This window comes from Crotalus tigris, unplaced genomic scaffold (assembly GCF_016545835.1).
Source record: "Crotalus tigris isolate CLP2741 ecotype Arizona unplaced genomic scaffold, ASM1654583v1 scf7180000019078.1875890, whole genome shotgun sequence".
Lineage (NCBI taxonomy): Eukaryota > Metazoa > Chordata > Lepidosauria > Squamata > Viperidae > Crotalus > Crotalus tigris.
The window spans coordinates 38,626-54,274 of NW_024097364.1; the positions used below are offsets into that span (position 1 = coordinate 38,626).

General features: G+C 41.0%; 1 protein-coding gene across 2 annotated transcripts; it reads right to left on the reverse strand.

Annotated features, from left to right (window-relative positions):
* Positions 1 to 11,834: 11,834 nt before the first annotated feature.
* Positions 11,835 to 15,567, reverse strand: TRAPPC5 (trafficking protein particle complex 5). Of its 2 annotated transcripts, none has more exons than XM_039359544.1 (2): positions 15,455 to 15,567; positions 11,835 to 13,596 (listed from the first exon to the last, which is right to left on the reverse strand). In XM_039359544.1, the coding sequence occupies exon 2, from the start codon at positions 13,587 to 13,589 to the stop codon at positions 13,023 to 13,025; it is 567 nt and encodes a 188-aa protein (XP_039215478.1). In that variant the 5' UTR covers positions 13,590 to 13,596; positions 15,455 to 15,567; the 3' UTR covers positions 11,835 to 13,022. The 2 variants fall into 2 exon arrangements, with proteins under 2 accessions (XP_039215478.1, XP_039215479.1); XM_039359545.1 differs by having other exon boundaries at positions 11,835 to 13,593; positions 15,455 to 15,541.
* Between the last annotated feature and the right edge of the window lie 82 nt (positions 15,568 to 15,649).

Sequence of the window (15,649 nt, forward strand, 5' to 3'; positions counted from 1 at the left end):
CAGGTTTGACAATAGATGGCAATGATAGTATTTTGTGACAAATATAAAATTTCAGTTTTTCCTGGTTTTAATCTTTACTACAGCGTTCCACAAGCAGGTCTACCTTATCCAGTATGGATTAGAAAGAGTGTTTCAGATTTCTCTGTTCTTTCTTGGATCCCAGTTGCAAAATTAATGGTACAGGGATTTAAATTATTTAAAAGAAACAGACCAAACAAAAGAGGATGTGGAGTTGTTCTCTAGATAAGAAATAATTACATCTCTACAGAAATAGAGCACAACAATGATGAAATGCATTTGGGTCAATATAAAAGGGGGGGAAATGACATTGCCATTGCCATTGCAATGGTATACTATAGGCTATCCAACCAAACAGAGGAAATAGATGAACTTTTTGCTAGTCAGCTAACTAGAGTATGTAGGAAGCACATCACAATAGTAATGGGGGACTTTAATTACTCTGACATCACCTGGGAGACAAACTCTGCACCAAGTGGAAGATCAAACAAATTCCTGACAAACCTAGCAGACAACTTTGTCTCCCAAAAAAGTAGAGAAGGGAACTAGGGGATTAGCTATATTGGAGCTAATCCTCACTAACGGAGATGAAATGATAGAAGGTGTTGAAGCCACAGGAACCTTGGGGGGAAGTGATCATGCAATATTGGAATTCAACATTAGGGAAGCACAAGCAATAGAACACAGTCAAACTAGAGTCTTGGACTTTAAGAGAGCTAATTTCAATAAAATTAGAGAGAGTTTGGGAAGGATTCCATGGATAAGAATCCTCAAGGGGAAAACAACTCAGGAAGTTTGGGAAATTTTGAAAAGTGAGATAAAAGCCCAGTCTAACGCAATACCAACAAAGAAGAAAAATAATAGCTCTCAAAAGAAACCAGCATGGCTGCATAAAGAACTCTGATAAATTGAAAGATAAAAAGGACAAGTAAAAAAAGTGGAAAGAGGGGCACATAACTAAGGAAGAATATCAGCAAATAGCTCAAGCCTGCAAAGATAAAGTGAGGAAAGACTTATTTACGTTGGGGGAACAGAGAGTTCAGCCTAGAACAAGAGTGGGCAGACTTTAGGAGTGCAGGAGCTTTTTGTTTTTTTTTTGTTTTTTTTTTTTTTTTTTACCAAAGCAAGATACAAAAATAGTTGCTCAGGACTACAGACATATAATTGAGGAACACGTTGTGCTTCTGAACAGAGAACTAATGGATTTGCTTTCAGCAGCACAGTTGAAGCTTATGCACAAGTTATTTCACAAATTGAGTTTCTGTTCCCCTTCTTATGAGTATTGCTGAGTTTAGCAATCTCACAGGGCAACATTTTTTATTATATGATCATGAGTCACAAACATTTACTCATTTGCTAGGTCAGTGATTCTCAACCTGTGGGTCAGGAACCCATTTGGGGTCGAACGACCATTTCACGGGGGTCGCCAAACAACGCAGTCCACCATTTTTTTCCCCCTTTTCCTTAGCTGTGCTACTCCCTTTTATTCTATTGACTTTTGAAAGCCAATAGAATAGACTCTCTTGAATAGAGTCTAATTCTATTGGCTTTCAAAGCCAATAGGAATTGTCCAGGCTGTCTCTGCCCTGCTGAGCCCGCCAAAAGTCCCATTCTGCAAACGGTGCTGCACCAGTTGAGTAGTCCTCGACTTACGACCGGTTGAGTAGTCCTCGACTTAGAACTGGTTGGGGGTCGCGGCATTAAAAAGGTTGAGAACCACTGTGCTAGGTGAATTACTTGGAGATCAACTAATATACCCAATTTCTGCTTATCCTATTCAGAAAACATAAAACCGAAATTGTACAGTATAGTAAAGTTTAGTCTTTGCTAGCCTAGAAAATGTTAGGTTTTGGTTCTCTAGGTTTGCATTTTTCACTGAAATACTCCTTAAAAGCATTTAAATAATCCCAGATTTGCCAGAATACAGTATGAAGAATCTCTAGTATAGATTCCCTGAGGTATCCGTCAGAATGTGATTTGGCAACGGCTTGCTTCCAGTACTCCAGCTGCAATCAAAACTTTTATTCTTAAAAAAAAATTAAAAATCTCTTGAGTCAAGCTTAATATCTGTGACTATATCTAAACGAACCAACAAATCTGAATAGTATTCTCATTATCAGGAATGAAAAAATAGCTTATTGCACCATGTGTAAAGTGAGGAAAAATGTTTACAATGTTTTCAGCTCCACTAAAGGATGTGCACTGGATATTTTAAGAGCATTGTACAAGTACAGTCTTTTTCTAGCAAAACACTGGGGAATAGATTTCACAGAACTGAATTGGAATTTCAGTTCAAGCTGCATTGGGAGCAAAGCAAAAAGTTGAGTAAATAATAATGTGCATTTTTAAAAGTGATAAATGAAATACCAAGAGTATTGATTGTTTTTTTTCCTTATAAAATCTTTTGAACATAAATCTCTAGAGAATAAAGTACTTGCTCAAAACTGAAGGTAAACAAGCTTTCCTATGGGCTAAATCCCACAACTTGTTACTCAATGATTTTAAGATTTATCAAAAAAAAATGCAAGGTTGAGGGCCTTATACTGTTCAGGATCTCCAGTGCAGAAGCTCCAGTGCAACCACAGAAATATCTTTATATGTGGACTTCAATTCACAGAATTATTAGCAATTACTATGCTCCATCCTGACTGGAGAATTCCAGGAGTTAAAGTCTACAGATCTTGAAGTTGCCAAGTTTGAGAAACGCTAGTCGAGCAGTTGTGTAAGTAAACATGAGAAAACAATAGCTTGGTTGGATGATTGAGCTGAGCAAACTGAAAGGCGTTGAAGGCCATTTGTGTGCCTTAATGTCACTTGTTACCACATCCTGTTTTAATATCCTTTTGTTGAGGATGTCATAGACAGGTTTTGACCTTGGAACTTCTTAAAAGCTAATATTATACTATTCCATTGAACTACAGTTCTACAAAAGCTGTCTTCAGCATTGTCATCATGGTTGGAGGTTTACAATTCTTTGCCTGGGAGTGCATGAGAGTGGAGAAAAGGGAAAGGTATACAGGAACTTGTGGTCTCAGTGGCATCCATTAGTACCAGTTGGTCCAGATGAGAACAACTGTCATAGGGGAATGGAGGTTTCTTGTGTAGAAAGGCACTTTCCCTTTATTCTCACTCCCTGAAGACAGTGCAGCTATAGATCAAGGCTGCTCCACGTATTGATTCAGAATTTGAAACTTCCATGGAGTAGAAATCCGACAATAATTAATGGAAGGTACAAATTATAGACTTTTTAAAATAGCCCTTGCTGCTGTGAAAGTTATTAAAAATTCTGGAATTAAATGAACCATCCTTCAGTTCAGGGAGGGAGGAAGGAAGAAAGGAAGGGGAGGAGAGGAGGAGGAAAAGAAAGAAGAAGAAGAAGAAGAAGAAGAAGAAGAAGAAGAAGAAGAAGAAGAAGAAGAAGAAGAAGAAGAAGAAGAAGAAGAAGAAGGAAGAGGAGGAGGAGGAGGAGGAGAAAGAAAGAAAGAAAAAGAAAGAAAGAAAGAAAGAAAGAAAGAAAGAAAGAAAGAAAGAAAGAAAGAAAGAAAGAAAGAAGTCTCCTTTAAGCGGAGTTACAGATTTCACCTCTGCATTTTGCCCTCCAGAGCTGCTGCATTTGCAGTTCCTTTCATTTCAGATTTTCTGCAGGAGAGACAAAGTGCTCAGTGCCTCGCAAAGGAACAGCAAAAGCTGACAAAGGCAGCACAGATACAATCTGCAGATGCATGCAGACAAGAAAGTGTCAAAATTGCAGAAGAGGATTTGGCGTGTCTTTCAGCGGAATTTTTTGTCTTCCCTTCAGCCTCTTAAAAACTGGATTCAGTTGCCCCCCCCCAATAATTCAGCAAATTAATCTGGAGGCTTTTTGCCTGCAACTACCCGCATCAGTGAAAATTCATTCTGCTTTCCATTGATTGCTACTTGTGCTGGAGCCCCTCTCCCTTCCCCCCTGAGCATGTTATATTCTAAGACAGTGTTTCTCAACCTTGACCATTTTAAGGCACGTGGACTTCAACTCCCAGAATTCCACAGCCAGCATTGCTGGCTGTGGAATTCTGGGAGTTGAAGTCCACGTGCCTTAAAATCGTCAAGGTTGAGAAACACTGTTCTAAGACAACTTCACCTCTGCCGATGATGGAGGATGGGGAAGATGGAATGGGACAACTCACCATAGCCAACTCACTGCGGCCAACTCACCATGCGACAACTCACTACAGAACACTTTTAACAATTCAATTTAATTATTTAAAATAAATAAAAAAATACTTTAATTTTTGTCATTCACATTTCATTCTGTCCCTCCTTTTGCATCTGTTCTTTAATGAATCAGGATCAGAATAGAGCTGGAAGGGACCTTGGAGGTCTTCTAGTCCAGCCCCCTGCTCAAGTAGGAGGAGATCCTATATGGTTTCAGACAAGTGACTGTCCAGAGTCTCTTCTTAAAAACCTCCAGTGATGAAGCACCCACAATATCTGAAGGCAAGCTGTTCCACTGGTTAATTGTCCTCACTGTTAGGAAGTTTCTCCTTAATTTCAGGTTGCTTCTCTCCTTGATTAGTTTCCATCCGTTGTTTCTTGTCTTGCCTTCTGTGCTAAATTGATCCCTTCTTCCTCCTTGTGGCAGCCTCTCAAATACTGGAATACTACTATCATGTCGCCTCTAGTCTTTCTTTTCTCTAGACTGGCCATTCCCAAATCCTGCAACCGTTCTTCATATGTTTTAGTCTCTAGGCCAGTGGTTCTCAACCTTTCTAATACTGCGACCCCATAATACAGTTCCCCATGTTGTGGTGACCCCCAACCACTTATACATCACTGGGTGCCAGGGGCGTGGTCAAAGAAAAGGGGGGAAAGATGGCGGACAGCCTTGTTTGGCGACCCGACCCCAAATGGGGTCTTGACCCACAGGTTGAGAACCACTGCTCTAGGCCTTTAATTATCTTAGTTGCTCTTCTTTCAATTTTCCCAAAGTCTCAACATCTTTTTTGTAACGTGGTGACCAAAACTGGGTGCACTATTCCAGATGTGGCTTTACTAAGGCTTTATAAAGCGGTACTAATACTTCATGTGATTTTGATTCTATGCCTCTGTTTATACAACAGTTCTATTCCACGATTTCTTTCATATTAGTGTAACTCTTGTCCCACAGCAAGTTGGCCATGGCGAATTGTCCTGGGGTGAGTTAGCCACAGCAATTTGGCTGTGGCGAGTCTGTCATAGACCCAGTCTAGGTACAAGGGGAAATAATTGGAATATCTGATTAACTGAAAGGGCTATACAGAATCAGAAAAACCATAGAAAATCAGGTCCTCGTGATTCTCCAAAGTCTCTCTTACTTCTTTCTTAATCCTGGTGAAACTGGATAGGGATATGAATAGAACAGAGATTTTATACATGCTTCTATGTATAGTTGGAAATTTTGATAGATCTTGGAAGGAGGCTTTCCTTGAAACTAGTAACTTAGTAACTTCCTTACTAATATATTTCCATGCCAAAGCTTAGAGATACAGATCTCTCTAAGATGGAAAGGACTAATTGAACCTTCTTTCTTGGACAAGTGGAACAGCTTCTACATAAATTCTCTTTTATACTTTTCCTAATCATAGTTTAATTATATGCTTACTAAATCATGTCTTATGTCGTTGTGGACAAATAATATAACATTGTCTTCTTTTCCAAGTTGTAAAATAGTGTTCTGTCAATGGATGGATATTTATCAATATATAAAATTTTTGAATCCGATTGTTTAAAACAAACCCAATTTATGAGACTTCTGTGTACATTTTATCTTTCTTTTTACAACTTTTTGTCCATTTCCCAAAGTTTGCTCTCTAGGAAACACATAATTATTAATAGTGTTGATAACTTCCACTTTATGGTCTTTGCTAGCTGATTTTCATTGACTACATATAACCCAATAAAAATAGAATGGAATGGAATGGAATGGAATAGAATAGAATAGAATAGAATAGAATAGAATAGAATAGAATAGAATAGAATAGAATAGAATAGAATAGAATAGAATAGAATAGAATAGAATAGAAAGGGACATTGGAGGTCTTCTTGTCCAGCCCCTGCTCAAGCAGGAGAACCTATACCAGTGATGGCGAACCTTTTAGAGACCAAGTGCCCAAACTGCAACCCAAAACCCATTTATTTATCACCGGGTGCCAGGTGGGCATAGCCCATTGGCTGGGCGTGGCTGTGGTGGTCATGGCAGACTGGGTGGATGCGGCCAAGGTGGACATGGTCATCTTGATGTTGCTCGTGGGGAGAGATGCCTGTGGGGGCCAGGCAGGGTTGAGGGAGAGCCAGGGGGTCTCTGGCAGGTGGGGCAGTGGGCAGGAGGGTGAGGTAAGGCAGGGCGGGGGTGCAATTGTCGCAGGGCAAAGTAACGCAGGGGCCAGGGCAGCTGCTGCCTGACACCATCAGCCCCCGCACATAGAGGCCAGCGAGTGCATGGGGGCTGACAGTGTCCATCAGCAGCCACAGCCTGCCGGCCCCTTGACCGGCACACTCTGGGGCTCCGCAGCCCACCACTAGCAATTCAGAGAAGCTGCCTCTGAGCTGGACAGCCAGCTGACAACTGAGAAGATGATGCAGTGGGTGGTGCCCAGGAAAAGGAGAGCATGCGAGGCCAGGAGGGATGGGATGGGGGAGGGGGGAAACCAGCCATGCTGGGATGCATCCGGCCATGTGGGACCTCGTCGAGTTAGCAGGCGGTTGGTTGAAGAGGGACAGTTGCCATCTCCAGGGCATGGCGCGCGTGCCCACAGAGAGGGTTCTGAGTGCCGCCTCTGGCATGCATGCCATAGGTTCGCCATCACTGACCTATACCATCTCAGACAAGTGACTATCTAGCCTCTTTTTAAAAATCTACAGTGATTGAGCACCCACCATTTCTGGGGGCAAGCTGTTCCATTGATTAATTGTCCTCACTGTCAGGAAGTTTCTCCTTAATTCCAGGTTGCTTCTCTCTTTGATCAGTTTCCAACCATTGTTTCTTGTCCTGCCCTCTGGTGCTTTGGAGAATAACGTGATCCCCTCTTCTTTGTGGCAGCCCCCCAAATACTGCTATCATGTCTCCCCTATTTCTTCTTTTCTTTACACTAGCCAAATCCAAGTCCTGTAGCTGTTCTTCATATGTTTTAGTCTCCAGGCCTTTCATCATCTTAGTTGCTCTTTTTTAAATATAGTGTCTTCATCACTGTCATCCTAGAAAAGTCTTTAGCATTTTATTCAGTATCTGTATGTTGAGTTGTTGCTTCTTTGAAAGTTATATCTACCTGATTCTCTAACAGTTTTTCTTCAAATCTTTTCATTGTGGTTGAATCCTAATAATCTGAATTAACCAGATATCTATACCAAATAAAGTAGGGATAGCAAAAGATTAAATCATTCCAATTGTGTACACTTACATAGTTCATAAATAATTAGTTGAAAAGTTCTGTTTTTCCCCTTCTGTAACTTCCCTCTTCACAATTTAGTACAGAAATAGATCACTAATGGTTTGAGGAACAAAGCCATGGAGGAACAGCATCTGACAAGTCTCAAAGGAGCAGATGTATATTTTAAAATACTTGCTATATCAAACATTGAAATCTTCTGAAATTAAATTGTCAAACTCAGACCAAGATATTTCCATGTAACTTGTCTGCATGTGATATATTTTTAATGTAAATCTAAATAAATGCAACTTGAAAAAGATCCTGAGATATGTAAACTTCTGGTCATTTGTTGAGCCATCTCTCTCTCTCTCTCTCTCTCTCTCTCTCTCTCTCTCTCTCTCTCTCTCTCTCTCTCTCCCTCCCTCCCTCCCTCCCTCCCTCCCTCCCCCATCTCTCTCTGTGATTGTGATTGTGATTGTGTGTGTGTGTGTGCTGCCTTCTATGAATGTATATTGGACAGACTGGGAAGAAAGCGAGGGATCTGAGGGGCCTGGAGATCTTCTCATATCCATCCCTATTGCCCACTTTCTTCTCACTCTTTGCTGTGTTAGCGAAATGTTTCTTTTTCTCCAGAGGCCTGTGTGAAAGTGCCAAAGGCTTAAAGTCTGGGACTGCATTCTGACCAATATACTGTATTGCACTGACTTGATTCACCAATGTAAATGCATCTGATCTTTTCACATACTAAAGCAGATTTTGTGTGAAGACCTTTCTATAACTGGAACAATTAATCTAAGTAACTGTCCATAAAAAGTTCCTGATTATATGTATTGTGAAGAGAATATTTCAAAATGAGAAATATCTGGGGATAGTTTTGGAGTGTCCATCAGTATTCATAGCATCATCCAAAGTGATTTAAAATGACCCATCACCTCCTGGTGAGTCAGTTTTCCCACCATAAGTGCAGTTAGGAAGTGTTGACGTTTGCAACCATTAAAGCTGTTCTTCTTTTCTTTGTCCTTTCTGCTTCACTGGATTTTCTCTCCACCTATCCTCACAAAGCTAAAATGTTTTTTTTTTCTCAAACTCCTTAACAGAATGAGTGCTATGATGGCACAAATATTCAGTAATGCCAAAAGGCAGCCAAGTAATACAAAATGCCACTCCTTGCTGCCATCATGTGGTCAATGGGTGAAACAATTACAGTAATAATCAATCTATATCAGTGGTTCTCAACCTTTTTAATGCCGTGACCCCCCAACCGGTCGTAAGTCGAGGATTACCCAACCGGTCGTACGTCGAGGACAGCCTGAATAATTCCTATTGGCTTTTGAAAGCCAATAGAATTAGACTCTATTCAAGAGAGTCTATTCTATTGGCTTTCAAAAGCCAATAGAATAAAAGGGAGTAGCACAGCTAAGGAAAAGGGGGAAAAATGGCGGACTGCGTTGTTTGGCGACCCCCGTGAAATGGTCATTCGACCCCAAATGGGGTCGCGACCCACAGGTTGAGAACCGCTGATCTATATTATGTATAAAATTAATCAGGTCAAGGTGGCAAACATACTCAATGCTCTTGTCCCCTATTTTCCCCACAACAACAACCCTATGACAGTGATGGCGAACCTTTTAGAGACCGAGTGCCCAAACTGCAACCCAAAACCCATTTATGCATCGTCGGGTGTCGGGTGGGTGTGGCCATTGGCTGGGTGTAGCCAGTTGGGTGGGTGTGGCCAATTGGGTAGGTGTGGCTGCGGTGGTAACGGCAGACTGGGTGGGACTAAAAAGTTCAATCAATCAATTCCAACTTTGGAAGATCTTTTTTTTTCCCCGTAAGAAGTTGAAATTGACTGATTGATTGAACCTTTTTTTTTTTTGCACACAGCGGCGGAGGCCTAAAGCGAAAAGGTTTTATAAAACCCAGCTGAAGGCCTAGGACTGGGGCAACGGCGCGCTTACCCACAGAGAGGGCTCTACGTGCAGCCTCTGGCACCCGTGCCATAGGTTCGCCACCACTGCCCTATGAGATGGGTTGAACTGAGGGAGGGAGGGAGGGAGGGAGGGGGAGGGAGGGAGAGGGAGAGGGAGAGGGAGAGGGAGAGGGAGAGAGAGAGAGAGAGAGAAAGAGAGAGAGAGAGAGAGAGAGACTGGCCCAAAGTCACCTAGTCGGCTTTCAAATCTAAGAGAGGACCACAATTCACAGCCTCTTGATTTCCAGGCCAACACCTTTACAACTACACCAAATTGGTTCTGTGACTGAAAAAAAAACACCCTCCAAAATAATCACTCAGTGGTATGGAAGGAAAGAAATAAAAAATACCAGACTGTGAAGTAACTCAAGCATTGAAGATGCCAACATGAAGCAGATTTTTCACATTATGGGTATTGCTGCGAAACTATAATAAAGGTTAAAGCTATGTGGATAAATAATGCAGCCCCAGTCTGTTTTGGGAACAAGGTAAGATCACACTACGAGAATGACAGTAAGATAGGACATCATGAAAGCAGAATATAACGAAGCAGAATATAACGAAGCAGCCATAATTCCACCCATTATTTCCAGAGCTACTTTTCTAACAGTAACAAAGACTGCATCAATATACAGTTGATTCTCATCATTCCGGGTAGTTATGTTCTATAAAGTTGCCATGAACACTGAATTATTGAATAATGAAGCATTCTTTTAAGAAGAAATACATAACACTTTTTTACAGTCTGAAAGCCAAAGGCAGTGTGTCACCTCATTCAACCTCAATTGGGAACGTGCACCTCAAGTGACTCAAATTTTTCACTGCTCTGCACATGTCTGTGAAAGTGCTGCGAGTATTGATTTCAGGGTTACAAATTTAGTTAGCAGGTAATTTGCAAATATTGTCTCCGTACTATATTGCTTTTATAGCTTGTTAATAGACTATCATAGAAAACAAGCCATGACAATACTGATATATACATACAGTACATGTATATAATGCTATTCTCTTTTAAGATAAGTGACATTATGCGAAGTGCAGAAAGAAGCAAGAAATAAGGCCTGAGGTAAGACAATGAAATAGAGCTAAATTTAGTTTGTCCCACTAGTCTTCCCTATCTTTTTCATAGCACTTAGATTTACATATCGCTCCATAGTGCTTTATAGTAGCGGCTCCCAACCTTTTGGGCACCAGGGACCGGTTCGTGGTGAGAAGTTTTTCCGTGGACTGGAGGGGGCATGGTTTTGCAGTGTCAGTGATTCCAAGATTTCTGATAAATTTGTACAGTATTTCTACTGCCTTTAAGCTAAGTCCTCCATTTGTTGGAGAAGGAAAGGTTTGGCTCAGGATCCCCACCTTCTTCCCTGTCAAGCCAGTATACATTCACTGGATTGCAGTGTTCCTTATCCAGTATTCACAACAGAAGTGCCAACCACCTCTTCATCACAGATTCAGTTTTCTAACATCTGAAAGAATTTCTTTTTCCAAATAAAGAAGGAAAGGGAATATAAAAAATAAACAGCGGGCCAGAACAAATTACCAGAAACTTATACATCACAGGTTTCCCTGTCCCCAGTTGCATTTACCTGTTTGCATTAAAAATATACAAAATCCAGGTAAGCTACATAGAGTAGCTACAAACTACTCCTCTGAGTTTGACAGTTTAATCTCAGAAAACTTCTGACAAGGAGCAGGATGGGGATAGTGCAACCATTCTTGCTCTCCTTGACCTCTCAGCAGCCTTCAACACCACCAACCACGGTATCCTTTTGGGCTGGCTAGGGGGTCTGGGGCCAGACAGCACAGTCTTGCACTGGTTTGACTCCTTTCTCCAAAGATGGTCCCAATTGGTGTTGATAGGGAGAGATCCAATCCATAGCTGCTCTTCTTTGGCATGCCACATGGACAGTACTCTCTCCACTCCTTTAATACTGACATGAAGTTGCTGAGTAAGATCATCCATCACCATGGATATCATCAATACGTGGATGATACTCAACTTTATATCTCCATCTCCAAGTGAGGCTACTGCTTCCCTCTCATGGTGTCTGGAGGCTGTGAGAGTTTGGATGGGGGACAAGCACCTTCGGCTGAACCCTGGCAAGACCAAATGGCTTTGGGTCCCTAAAGCTTCAAGATCTGGCACTATGATATCTTTAGCTCTGGATAGGGTAGCACTACCCCAGATAGGTTTGATCTGCAACTTGGGGTTCTCCTGGACTCGCAACTAATGCTTGGAGAGGAGATGGCAGTTGTGGCTAGGAGAGCCTTCGCGTAACTTTGGGTTGTGCACCAGTTGCAGCCTTTGCTGGATCAGGAGTCACTGTGTTTAGTCACCCAAGCCTTACTCATTTCACACTTAGACTACTGCAATGCATTCTACATGGGGCAGACTTGAAGAGCATTCGGAAGCCTGAACTGATGTCGAGTGGGCTATATTCAGGAGAGATTAAAAACAGTCCTTAAAGGGCTATTTCACCAAGTTTATTTTTTTCAGTAAACCAATTCTCCAAAACATCAAGTGCATTAAACAGTAAGAACAGACTGATATATTAAATGACAAATCAGTCTTGGATAAAGCTGGTCAAAATTACATATATGAATAGAGTTTAAGCCAAGATTTGAAAACACAATGGTCTACACTCCACTTTGCAGCTGGGAGAAGAAATAACTAGGACTAATTTTCATTTTGCTCCCAAAACTAGGATTGAAGAAATTCTGGTTAATTATTAAGCACTAACTGTAAAACTTTGGGTTGTTTACATGAACTTGAAAAAATGCTCAAGTCTGGTACCCGTCATGCATTCTATCCATATAAGCAAGCTATAGCTTACTGTTCTGTATGAAGTCTATGCTCATGGTCTTCTCATTTACTTTTTCTAAAAAGAGAGATAATCATGTAGATTGCAGTTGTAATTATTCCCCTCCCCCCTTTCCCAAAATATAGCAGGAAAGAGCTGTATGAAGGGCTGATTAAGTTGATAGGAAATGTGGGTTGGTTTTGGCCCAAGTCTCAAAAGAGCTTTACTTAATAATCTATCCCAGTCTCTGCAGGTAGATAGTCAAGCAGATTTATCTCCTAGTACTCAGAGCAAAAACAGCATCATCAGTGAAAAGCACAGTTCACAAAAATAGGCAAAACCTTCACTCTTGACCACAGCTCTAAAAATATATATTTTAGATGAAACATCAACATAGGTCCAATTTCTTATTTCAGGTACACAAAGAAAATTGGCTGCAATAGTCACAAATAATTGAAAGAACTAAGTAAAAAGGACAACAGCATAAGCAAATAATCTGATGGTAGAGCATACATTGTTTCATTAATATTGTCAAACTTCAACAGGACAGTAACAAAGAAATGCAATATATTGCCTTTCCCAGACATCTGAGATTACAGCTCTTTCCAGAATGCCTAGAAGTCAAGGATTATATGACAAGAACTAAATTGAAAAGGGCATTATTAAACCCAGTAACCTTTTCTGATGCTGGATCTTGATTTCCCTCACCAAATACCATTTGCATATAATCAGGGTTTCAAAGTACATAGGAATAAATTACTTTATCGTAGAATGTGTGCATGTATCTATACATACTCTATATATACATATACACACAAGGACAATTCAAATTTATTTATACAAAATATATCAACGGCCATCCAACGCTTTGTCACGTGTGATAACTGACTCATCAAATTTAATCATGAGTGTGGTCCCTTTGTGCCAATGGGCTGTGACTTTAGCAGGGAATCCACTGCAAGTGAGCATGGCCTCCACAATGCCGGCAGTGAAGGAAGCACAGTTGAGGGTGCTGTTCTCCTTGGGAATTGAAATGTAAGTGTTGATAAGAGGCTCTTTCTCAATGATATAGTAGGTCTTGTCGTCATCGTTGGCTTGCTCAAGCTTGTCAGCTTCCTTCCCAAAGAGAGCCTTCCAAACAGTCACTTTGATGAAGAGCAGAATATTGATGACCTTGGTTTCCCGCTTACCATTTTTCTCTCGCATTACCAGCACATCCAGGATACGAGCTCCCACCTGCTGGCCCAGCTCAGAAAGTTTGTTCTGAAGCTCAGAAACAGAATAGACCCTGTTCTGGCAGTACTGTACAATCTCGGAAAACAGCAGGGAAAAGGCACTGAGGCTTACATCTGTCTTGGGTCGGGTGAGTGAACGTTCAAGGATAGCAGACTTTCCACGAGTAAAACGCGCATCCATAGTGCTACTGAGGAAAAAAAGTTATCGAGGCAATAAATACATGGCTACAATACATAGTGCTGTTTAATTTAGAAACAAAGAAACACGTGAGTGGGGGAGAGAAAAAGTAAAAACTTTTTCAGTGACTCAACAATGTCTATGCGAATATCTTCCTCCACCTTTTGACACTAGAGATCATCATACAAAATAATTAAAACTGATGGTTGGGAAACCATCAACTTATTCACCAGACTGGAAAGCTAATACTGTATACCTGCATTACGTAATGTTTAATATATAGAATTTAGAGTGAAAGCCATTCATTTAAATGATGTGGTTTTTAAGAGATAGATAGATATAATATATATAAGTAACATCCATACATTTGTTTTTTATGATTTTATATATATGATTATATTTTATATAAATGATGTGGTTATATTTATATTGTATATATAGATAGTCCTCGACTTAAAATCATTCATTTCGTGACTTTTGAAGTCACCAACGAAAAAAGTGACTTATGATGGTTTTTCACACTTAAAATATTGCAGCATCCCCCAATCACATGATCAACATTTGGGGTCATGTGATCACTATCTGTAACCTTCCAGGCAGTTTTCAACAATCAAAGTCAGATTTGCTTAACAACTGCATGATTCATTTAATGACTGCAAACTGCAGTGCTTCACTTAACTGTGGAAGAAAGGTTTTAAAATGGATCAAAACTCACTAAAACTAAAAGTGAGCAAAACTCATTTAACAACTGCCTTGCTTAGCAACAAAATCTGGGGATAAACTGTGATCATAAGTTGAAAACTATTTTATTTTATATCTATATCTATATTATATATGTATATGTATATGCATACTTATATATGAAAATAACTACATTTAAATTATACACACATACATATGATACAAAAAAGCAGGTCTATGAATGTTACTTATGATAAACATAAAACATTCTGATTCAGATGAAATTGAAAACAGTAACAGAACATTATAACTTTTGTTACATTATGTTGGTTTTTCTGAAGCTTTTAATTGGCCAAAGTGAAACAGTCCCCGTGACTGACCCCGATTGGATCCTGAAAGTATTCTGGATGACAATACGATTTAGATCAGTGGTTCTCAACCTGTGGGTCGGGACCCCATTTGGGGTTGAACAACCATTTCACGGGGGTCGCCAAACAACGCAGTCCGCCATTTCCCCCCCCCTTTTCCTTAGCTGTGCTACTCCCTTTTATTCTATTGGCTTTTGAAAGCCAATAGAATAGACTCTCTTGAATAGAGTCTAATTCTATTGGCTTTCAAAGCCAATAGGAATTGTCCAGGCTGTCTCTGCCCTGCTGAGCCCGCCAAAAGTCCCATTCTGCAAACGGTGCTGCACCAGTTGAGTAGTCCTCGACTTACAACCGGCTGGGGGTCGCGGCATTAAAAAGGTTGAGAACCACTGATTTAGATGCTTTTGCTATCAACTTCATAATTGTAAATTATGAAAACAATTTGGCTTACATAACTCCCCCATTTCAGGGAGAGTTTCCTTTAGACTACATGGGGGGGGGGGAATTGTTTTGCTTTCTATGATGGAGTTATAGATTGCTAAAGTACCGGCCCCCCACACCCGCACAACGTTACATCGCACAAAATTTGCTTGGGAGCAGCCCCGTCAGCTATATCCGATGTTAAAACTCAGTGTAACATAAGGCAGGGAATACCTTCCTCATGCCAGGTACCAACTGCCCCTGGAGTGAGACCTCCCTCCAAATTAGACAACCTGGGGCAACACGACCATGACAGGAAGGGGGGGGGCATGGGCTACAATAGTTTATCTTGCAAACCAAGCCTCCCCCCCCCTCGCAATCGCCCCCTCCATCTCTCACCCAAAGAACGAGATTAACCCTCGCCTTCAGCTCCTTTTCTCTTCCGGCAGTAGAAGGACCGGAAAGAACGAGCGCACAGCGGAAGCACCGTGAACCCGAAGGCGTCGCTATGGCAACGGGTCCGCAGCCAAGCCAGTTTCCCGTCGCCCTCGCCGAACTAGCCTGCAAAAACACTGGGCGGCCACTAGATGGCAG

Excerpts from the sequence above, each read along its gene's own strand:
- TRAPPC5 (XM_039359544.1), bottom strand. The coding sequence starts at position 13,589 with ATGGATGCGCGTTTTACTCGTGGAAAGTCTGCTATCCTTGAACGTTCA.